The sequence below is a fragment of the Trichechus manatus genome, unplaced genomic scaffold (assembly GCF_000243295.1).
Source record: "Trichechus manatus latirostris isolate Lorelei unplaced genomic scaffold, TriManLat1.0 scaffold00052, whole genome shotgun sequence".
Classification (NCBI taxonomy): domain Eukaryota; kingdom Metazoa; phylum Chordata; class Mammalia; order Sirenia; family Trichechidae; genus Trichechus; species Trichechus manatus.
This window is the reverse complement of record NW_004443988.1, coordinates 8,566,419-8,576,817: the sequence shown is the minus strand read 5'-3', so window position 1 is coordinate 8,576,817 and position 10,399 is coordinate 8,566,419. Positions and strand designations below refer to the sequence as shown.

The following is a 10,399-nucleotide window of genomic DNA, read 5'->3' as shown; positions in this document are numbered from 1 at the left end:
GGTTGTTAACCAATGTCATAAAACAGCATGTGTGTTACTGTTACATGAGAAACTATCTGTTCTGTAAGCCTTCACCTGAAGTACAATAAAATATTAAAAAAAAAACAAAAAACAAAAAAAAAACAACACTAGTGCGTTCAGGAAGTCTCACACACACACACACACACACACACAGAGCTTGGCTGAACAATATCATACACATCCAGATTGGGTGGAAAGATCAGCTGGGACCACAACACAGAATACTTTGAACACCAGTTGAGAGATGTGTACTTAATTCAGTTGGCAAAAGGGGGGGGCACTGGTTTCGAGCAAGGATATTACATGACTGGAACTTACTTCAAGAAGATTAATATGATAGTCTTGTGCTGGATAGACTAAAACAGGAAGAAACTGGAGGTTAAAAGGCCAGTCAGGAGACATGGAAACTGAAGGACTGAACTAGGTAATGATAGTAGCAATGACAAATAGGAGAGACACTATGGAGACAGGATTTCTAGTCCAAAGTAACGTGCTGGCTAATGGGGATGGGGAGGAGGGGCATGGTAGATGCCTCTGAGATGGTGCACCTGGGCACCTAAGAAAATAGGCATGTCAAGAATATAAATAGGGCAATAAAGAGGAAATATTAGTTTACTTGGGTAATGATGGTTTGGTTTCAGACACTCTGAATCTCAGATGTCACCTGAACACAGACATGTGCATCAGGTAGCTAGAAAAGCAGATCCGAAAGCAGGAAGAAGAGCTAGGATTAGAGGTGGGGGCTTGGAATGTCCACAAAGAGGTAAGGCCACTGAAGAGGTCTAGGGAAGTAATCACAGAAAATGTCAGTTAAAATACGTTAATGGGTAGAAAAAGGAAGTGCAGTAGAGGCAGTGAAGGAGTCCAGAAAGGGTCTAAGAACTCCAGATTATAGAGGAAAATAGGCATATTATAAACACATGCTAGGAATACTCATCATGTGACTCAATATGGGATAGTAAAGTGAAAAGCAGTGTCAACAATTGGAAGTATTAAACAAATACATTATTTTGTATTACTACGGTATTGCATATTTAATTTCTAGAAAAAACGTATTAAACTGGAAGAGTCAAGCTTTCCAAAATCTTCCAAAGCCCCCCTCTACCAAGTCAAATGCATATATGATATCCCCATCCCTTGACCACGTACAGTACTTCGTTAGTATTTTCTTACATATTTATAAACTCACGCCGCACTGAGCAGCCACCATGCGCCAAGCACTACAGTAGGCAATTTCATATATGTTCTCCCTTGGAGTAGATAAACTGAAACTCAGATTTATCCCCCTTTACAAAAGATGAAATGAAACTCAAAGAGGTTAAGTAACTTGACCCAAGATTGCCAGTGAGTAAGTGGACGAACAGAGGGCTCTGTGCCAAGTCTTACTGTGCTTTTTCTACTGAACCACAAGCTGTGACATGCCATACTTGTTCTTATCTCCCTTACTGTATTAACGAATGGACACGGGCCATATCTCATTAATCTTTATACCTTCTAAGGCACCTAGCAAAGGCCCTTACACTTGGTCAGTTCTCCTGACCTGGGAGAATGAAAACATGTATATCTGCATGCAGACAAACCTCACTGGTGGTGAGCATTTGTGGAATGGTGAGCTTTGAGCACTTATTTCAAAGGTGGACTGTAACTTAACAACAAAAAGTTCTAAAAACAAATTCTGTACTTCTGAAAGATGCCACCTGGTCTGCCTCAGGGGCTGAAGTCCTCTTTTTATCCACCAAGTGGGAACAGCACAGGAAGTGACAAAGCTGGTTTTCATAAAAGCACTCCCACCAACTGGCTCAAGCCAAAGAAAAGGGCCCACACCTTTCAGGAAAGAGGATTGTGCGGCCTCTCATGCCCATTTAACCTTTGCTTTCACTGCTGGAACTGCCACCAGTCTGGGAAGGAGAGAAAGGTAGAGCGTGATTAGTGCCATTTCTAATGTAACCTTAAAACTCACCGCTTTTCTGCCGGGAAAAAAAAAAGGGCTTAGAAACTAGTTACTTAGAAGACTTAGAAATTAGTTTCTTCCCTCTCCTAATATTCAACCCAAATCCATTTTGCACAACTCACCACTAACTCTCTTTTGCGTAATTTACCACAAACTTTTTTTCTTTCATGAACAGTACTCAGTCTTGAATTCAACTGATTGGTTTTGGTTCCTTGGAAAACAAATGTATACGGCCTGAAATATGGGTATTTCATAAATGTCCCTTGTGCAAGAAGAACACAAAGTTCTTCTCAGAAGGTGTTTACTTTGCAAGCTGTGTAGGTGCACAGTAGGAAACAGGAAACAATCTGCACCCAGCACTGAGGGTGTGCAGTCACACGCACAGCGCTGCCAGCGCCCAGAGGAGCTATTCCAGGACCCTGGAAAACAGACAGACTCCAGAAGCGAGGCTGCACTGCAGAGCTTCATCAAATCAAAACACACGTGGATGTTTTCTACCAGTGTAGCTGCCAGATGTTCTCTTTTGTGGGGATGTCTAATTTGGGGACACCGGTTATCCCTGTCCCTAGAAATCTTTAGGGTACAACAAATTGAGCCTTTTTCCTACGTGTGATGACAAGACCCAGAAGTAGTCTTTTTCTTTTTCTATTTCTGGGATGAGTTAATGCGAATGGACAAGTTGGGGCAGGGTGATGGCAGCCAGACTGGAATGGGCTCAAAGTATTTCTCCATGCCCATGGAGAGTAGGTGGTGGGCACACAAGCCTCTTCTTGCCAGTTTTTACCTAATGTGGATAAGGCTACTGGTCTGTCCTGAGTTTCTGACTGTCTTATGTACTGCATGGGGTTTGAGACTTCCTAGAAAGAGCCACAGCAGAAGCCAAAAGGAGCACAAGCCTCAGCTAAGGAGAGTCTGGCATCGGCTTTGGGTGGGTCCACGTGGGAAACTTTTCCCGTGACTCCTGAAAGAACTCTCCAAGTCTGAGTCTATAATCAATGCTTAAATAGCTAAGAGTTGACAGGACAGCAGAAAACAAACGAGAGCTTAACACAATACCAGTGATAGTATCTATCCCTCTCTCTCAGTTCTTACAACGTTATCTCATGATCTTGGCCCTACTAAAATACACTACTTCTGTTCTATGCCTTGAGCTCTGCAAGAGTTAACCTAAAGTATTAATAACTTCAGCAAATATGTAAATCCTTAAAAAGTCATACTCCAATTTTACCATTTCCATTTTAAACCTCATTTTGAAAACTGCTACTTAAGGATGTAAGAACTTTTGGTAGTTTTCTTTGGTATTACAAACACAGTTCTACCAAAGTGAACTTGCATCACCCAAGAAAAATGTAAGGCCTCTCAGTGCAGCATTTTCAAATTTCCATGTGAGAATCACTTATTAACCTAGTTAATACTACCAAATAGGCAACTGTTGACTGTGCCTTGTATTTGTACAAGGCATTAAAGGAATGAAAAGACTTTTTCCTTGCCCTTGAGTAGCTTGCAATTTAGTAAAAGATTAAAAAATGTACATTACTAATTCAAGCTCTAGTGAGCAGATTATAAGCATGATGTAAATTCAGTGTTACAGGAATGCAGAGGAGGGCTAGACTAACTATGCTCTGGGAAAATGACTGGTAAAGATGGCATTTGAGTAAGGCCTTAGAAAACATACTATTTCAACAGGAAGAGGGGGTTAGAGAAGGCCATTTTACATGAAGGAAATAGCTTTAGCAAAGGCATGGAGGTGAGGGAGTAAAGGTGAATTAAGAGAACTTCAAGTGACCAGGTCTAGCTGAAGTCCAGGCCACATGAGAAGTTAACAGGAAACCGATTTGGAAAGGTAATGCTGTGGCCAATTCTTAACCTAAAAAGAGAAAAACGTAGAAAGCTAGATTTTAGAAATAGAAAATAACTTTTGAAATATACCCTTCGCTAATGATTTTTTGTATCATATCTTACATTTTTAAAGTGAGAAGTATTTTATTAGCAACTTTATTTGCAAACTGGGTGCCGTAACGTCAAAGAAAAAATAACCTGGCTGCTAGAAAACTGTTTTTCTGAGCTGGCAAATTGTTGGCTGCAGCTTAACTTATGTATTCTTCTTACCCACACCTTGTGATTATTTCATTAACTCTCTTCTCATCACTGAAACGCCCTCTTAATTTAACTCACTAAGTACTTACTGAGTGGCTACTCTAGAACCAGTACTTGCTCACTTATTTACCGGTCCTCTCCTTCTTTGCCCCAGCTTGTCCCTGCTAGCCACTGACTCACTCATTATTCTCCTGTGAACTATATTAATAATAATAACATTAATAGATACTACTTGCTGAGTGTTTGCCATAGTGCCAGGTACTGCAATTAAGGCTTTATGAACAGTATTTAACATAATGCCGAAAACAACATATGAAATAGGTATTATTATCCCGATTTTATGGATGAGGAAACAAGCTCAGAGATGTTAAATATACTGCCAGCTGGAAAGTGGAGGAACCTGGGTTAAACCAGATCTGCTTGACTCCAGAACTTCTGCCTTTTACCACTTTGCTGAACTGTCTCTAGTACCCTCTAACCTCGTACTGATATGGCTTAGCATTTTCAATTGAAAACTAAAGCATTCCTTGAGCCCCTACAACTGCAAACTCTAGTGCAAGGTGCTGTCAGAGATACATAAATAAATGAGAGAATGCCTGCTCTATAGATGCTTCCAATCTCCTATACCTGAGGATGAACATTTGTGTCATGATCAGTTTGTAAAATCCTGTGTCCATGATCAATGAATTAAAGCAACTAAGGTCAGAAGAGGCAAAAGAGCTTTATATATGAATGTTGGATGGTGTCATGGACTGAACTGTGTCCCCCCAAAATACGTGTATCAATTTGGCTAGGCCATGATTCCCAGTATTTTGTGATTGTCCACCATTTTGTCATCTGATGTGATTTTCCTATGTGTTGCAAATCCTGTCTCTATGATGTTGATGAGATGGGATTATCAGCAATTACGTTAATGAAGCAGGACTCAATCTACAAGATTGAATTGTGTCTTGAGCCAATCTCTTCTGAGATATAAAAGAGAGGAGCGAGCAGAGAGTCATGGGGACCTCATACCACCAAGAAAGCAATGCTCGCAGCAGAGCATGTCCTTCGGACCTGAGGTTCCTGCACTGAGAAGGGGAAGGTTAATAACAAGGACCTTCCTTCAGAGCTGACAGACAGAGCAAGCCATCCCCTGGAGATGATGCCCTGAATTTGGACTTCTAGCCTACTGGACTCTGAGAGAATAACTTTTGTTTGTTGAAGCCATCCACTTGTAGTATTTCTCTTATAGCAGCACTAGATGACTAAGACAGATGGTGACCACATCTACTCACAGGCAGAAATCAGCCAATCCTGACAACTGCCTTGCAGAGAAAGTTAATAACATATTTCAATCACAGTGTGTAAAAACTCTCTGCTGATGAAAAATCTGTCCTGTCAGAAGTTCCCAACCAAATCTGCTTACAATCCATTTTCAGTGAATTTCAGCTTGCTTTGAAGTAAGCTTCTGAAGTATTTTAGCCAACAATAAGCACATTGTGAGACTAGTTCTTGTACAATTTATTACTGAAGAGTAAAATCACTTGGTAAAAACACAAGTATGATATCAAATTATTTCTACCATGAAGGCTGCATGTTGTATGAAGTTATAGAAAGCCATTTAGACAAAGAAAAATAATTCAAACATGTCACCTTTTTAAGCTGTTGTTGTTGCAGTTAGGTGCCGTCAGGTCGGTTCCTACTCATAGCAACCTTATGTACAAGAGAACGAAACACTGCTGGTCCTGCACCATCCTCACAATCATTGCTATGTTTGAGCCTACTGTTGCAGCCACTGTGCCAGTCCATCTTGTTGAGGGTCTTCCTCTTTTTCACTGACCCTCTACTTTACCAAGCATAATGTCTTTCGCCAGGGACTAGTCCCTTCTGAAAACATGTCCAAAGTACATGAGACAAAGTCTCACCATCCTTGCTTCTAAGGAACATTCTGGCTGTACTTCTTCCAAGACAGATTTGTTCTTTCTTCTGGTAGTCCACAAACCAGTCAATATTCTTCACCATAATTCAAAGGCATCAATTCTTCTTCGGTCTTCCTTATTCACTGTCCAGCTTTCGCATGCATATGAAGCAACTGAAAATACTATGGCTTAGGTCAGGCATACCTTAGTCCTCAAAGCAGTATCTTTGCTTTTTAACACTTTAAACAGGTCTTCTGCAGCAGATTTGCCAAAAAAAAATTTAAGCCACTTACTTTTAATACTGCCTTTACTAAATTCTGAATAAGTTTTTCCTTAATATTTTAAGGAGACTAGTTACATTTTTACAAATAACTATAACACATACAAATACGTAAAAAACAAAAACATGGGTCAGATGTTTATTCACCAGCCCTCTTTAGGCTATAACCATAAGTACCCCAGGGAGCATTTGGAGAGAGTCTTAATTACAGACATAATCTGTCTACTCTTCTCTCTCTACAAAGGCACAGTATTCATTTCACAAATTGCATGACTCCAAGACTCATCAAAAGACTGCAGTGGCAAATACTAACTTCATTTACTGTACAACCTAAACTCCTAGTACAATTCATTTTTAAAAGAATAAAAGTCAATAAAGAGAAATAGTATTAAGAGTTCAAGAGTGGCAAAAGAAATATCAGCACATGTTGGGTTAACAAGTAGAACCTCCAAGTTACATGAATTTAACAGCACTGACACTTACTGTTCAATTCGGGGTGATAAGTACAGCTTGGGGTACACCTGAGTGGCTTCAGTGTCCTCAAAACTGACAGAAAGGAGGGCCACATCTTCTCCAGGGTCTTCATTTGCATCCTTAAACAGAAAGTGAACAACACAATGTCATTAGTACCTATTGTCATAACATGTTATTGGTGATTATCTCATAGTCCACTGGCATTGAGGCCACTGGCTATGAGTTACCACCTCAGTGCCACATCATATCCTTTGCCACACACCTAGTCACTCCTCTAGAGTGATGGCTTCCAAACTTTCTGACCAAAGCCCACCACAGAGGGGCAAAAGACCCCATGGCCCACTTATCTCACTTCACAAGGGAAAAAACAAGTCTGGGGATAACAAAGAATTAGACAAAAACACAATTAACAAATTGCAGTAAACATGTTGCTCCAATACATAAGTGGCTTATAATTCACTTTTTATGGGAAGAACATGAGTAATAAACATGATTTATATTATAAAACACCAACAAAACATTAAAATATACAGTAATTTAATTATACCTACCTTGATAGGAAGTTGTAAGCTATTTAAATAGCAAAACTTCACAGGACACCTATCACCACAAAGTGTACCGCTGTACAAGCAAATGGCAGGGGGGTTATATACACATCTACTTCAGCAAAATGATTATAGATGACTCATACTTAACTATAAGGCATAGGTATCTTAAAAGTTTAGTTAAAAGAAAATTATAAAACAAAACATTGTTGATACAAATATGCACCATGAAACATTGTAGAGCTAACCAACAACTCAGAATAAACTACACCAGTAATGAGAAACCTAACCTTACTGTAATTTCTAATTAAAAGGCAAGAATAGAAGCAATTGAATGTCATAACTAACTCAAGCCAACACTGATGAGATGTCCTGAATCAAAAGTGTGGGACTTACAACTCTATATGCATGTTTCAAGCACCGAGTGTCTGCCAGGCTTCTGAGTAAAATACTGAAATAAAATAAATTCGAGCAGCATAATGATTTTAATTTGTGAATACCAAATTTTTGTAACCCATAATAATTTACTTTTGGTTGGTGGTGGCTCCGGGTGAAATATAATTTAAAAAAAAAAAAAAAAACCCTTAATAAAATTGTACATCCATCACCAATAGGGTGACATTTCCAGGTTAGTTTATAGGTCCTCAGGAGGGCTCAGCGGCCATCCCAGGGGGTACTCCACCTAAACTTTAAGGACCACTGCCCACGAGCACTGAGAACCAGATAACAACGCCCTCCCTTCTGTCTAAAACTCCTTTTACATTCTTTAGTTTTTAGCTTTTCAGCTAATTTTGGTTTTACTTTACAAAACTTAGGCATGTAACAAGTCAAACAATATAGAAGTTGTTAAAGAAAAAGCTCCTCCACCTCACCTCACTCCCACTTTTCAAGGTAACCACTATTAACTGTTGTGTGGCCACTAACATGTTTCTCTACACTCATAAAAACAGACATACACATACATACATTTGCATATAAACAGTTCTTTAACCTTTTGTTTTGTCTTCCTTAATGGAATCATATTATACACACCATTCTCCCAACTGCTTTTTAAATAGCCACATAGTATTCTATGACATGGATTTACTTTAATTAAACCCTTCCCCAGCAATGGACATTCAGACTGATTGCAATTCTTAGCCCACTTGACAGGGCTGCAATATACACCCTTGCAACAATGGGCTCAAACATAGCAACGATTGTGAGGATGGTACAGGACCGGCAATGTTTTGTTCTGTCGTACACGGGGTTGCTACGAGTTGGAACCAACTTGATGACATCTAACAACATATATATCCTTTAGTAGTGGGACTTAGATTTATTAATAGATAACTCAAAGTGAGCTTGTTGGGTCCAAGGCTATGTAAAATGTTCATCAAAATCAATAATAGATTATTCTTCTAAAATTTTTGTGGAAACTTACATTTGCACCCATAGATGTGTACCTGTATGAGAGAGTCTGTTCCCCTGATGGCACAGTGGTTAAGAGCTCAGCTGCTAACCAAAAGGTCGGCAGTACAAATCCACCAGCCACTCCTTGGAAATCCTAACTGGCAGTTCTACTCTGTCCTATAGGGTTTCAATGAGTTGGAACCGATTCCACAGTGGGGTTTGGGTTTTTATGAGTCTCTTTTCTCTTTCCCTGAAAAACTGAATAACACTGGCTGTTATTACACTTTTTAATTTAATTGTTTTAGAAAAATGCTGTATCAATTTATCTTTTTTTACTCTTATTTTTGTTTACTGTTGTAGTTTAAATGAAGTTTACATTTCAAGTTAGTCTCCCATACAAAAATTTATACACACACTGCTATGCGACCACAATTGCTCTCCCCATACTGTGACACCACACTCCTCCTTTCCACCCCTGATTCCCCATGTTCATTCAACCACCTCCTAGCCCTCTCTGCCTTCTCATCTCACCTCCAGACAGAAGCTGCCCCTTTGGTCTCTTGTTTCTACTTGAGCTAAGAGGCACACTCCTCACAACTACCACTTTATGTCCCACAGTCCAGTCCAATACCTGTTTGAAGAGTTGGCCTCAGAAATTGTTTTAGTTCAGAGCTGATGGAGAATTCGGGGGCCATGCGTTCTGGGGTTCCTCCAGTCTCAGTCAGACCATTAAGTCTGGTCGTCTAGCTAGAATTTGAGTTCTGTAACCCACCTTTCTCCTGCTCCATAATGGACTCTATGTTTTGTTCCTTGTCAGGGCAGTCATTGGTGGTAGCTGGGTACCATCCAGTTCTTCTGGTCTCAGGCTGATGAAGTCTCTGGTTTATGTTGCCCCTTCTGTATCTTGGGCCAATACTCTCCTTCTCTCTTTGGTGTTCTTCACTCTCCTTTACTCCAGGTGGCTGGGACCAATTGATGCATTTTAGACGGGCGCTTGCAAGCTTTTAAGACCCCAGCCGTCACTCACCAAAGTAGGATGAAGAACATTTTCTTAAAAAAATTTGTTATGCCAGTTGACTTAGATGTCCCCTGAAAGCATGTTCCTAGGACTTCTACCCCTGCTACTCTGTCCTTCAAAGTGTTTGATTTTATTCAGGAAAATTCTTAGCTTTGGTATAGTCCAGTTGTGCTGACTAGCCTGTACTGTGTGCTGTCCTTCCCTTCATCCAAGATAATTCTTATCTACTATCTAGTTAGTAAATAACCCTCCCCCTCCCTCCCCACCCTCGTAACCATCAAACAATGTTTTCTTCTGAGTTTAAACCTCTCTTGAGTTCTTATAATAGTGGTCTTATACAATATTTGTCCTTCTGTGACTGACTAAATTCACTCAGCATAATGACCTCCAGTTTCCTCCATGTTATATTTCACGGCTTCAGCGTTATTCTTTATCATTACATACAATTTCATTGTGTGGATATACCATAATTTGTTTATCCATTCCTCTATTGATGGGCACCTAGGTTGTTTCCATCTTTTTGCTATTGTGAACAGTGCTGCAAGTAACATAGGTGTGCATATATCTATTCGTGTGATGGCTCTTATTTCTCTAGGATATACTCGAGGAGCAGAATAGCTGGATCGTATGGTACTTCTATTTCTAGCTTTTTAAGGAAGTGCCAAATCGATTTCCAAAGTGGTTGCACCATTTTACATTCCCACCAACAGTGTATAACTG

General features: G+C 39.8%; 1 protein-coding gene across 3 annotated transcripts in view; it reads right to left on the bottom strand.

Moving 5' to 3' along the window:
• Nucleotides 1-10,399, bottom strand: part of BABAM2 (BRISC and BRCA1 A complex member 2) — a 645,299-nt gene that overhangs the window by 289,273 nt on the left and 345,627 nt on the right. For all 3 annotated transcript variants that reach the window (XM_004377641.1, XM_023732449.1, XM_023732450.1), the window contains exon 7: nt 6,734-6,843. In XM_004377641.1, the coding sequence (XP_004377698.1) occupies nt 6,734-6,843 (110 nt within the window). The remainder of the gene's footprint in view (nt 1-6,733; nt 6,844-10,399) is intronic.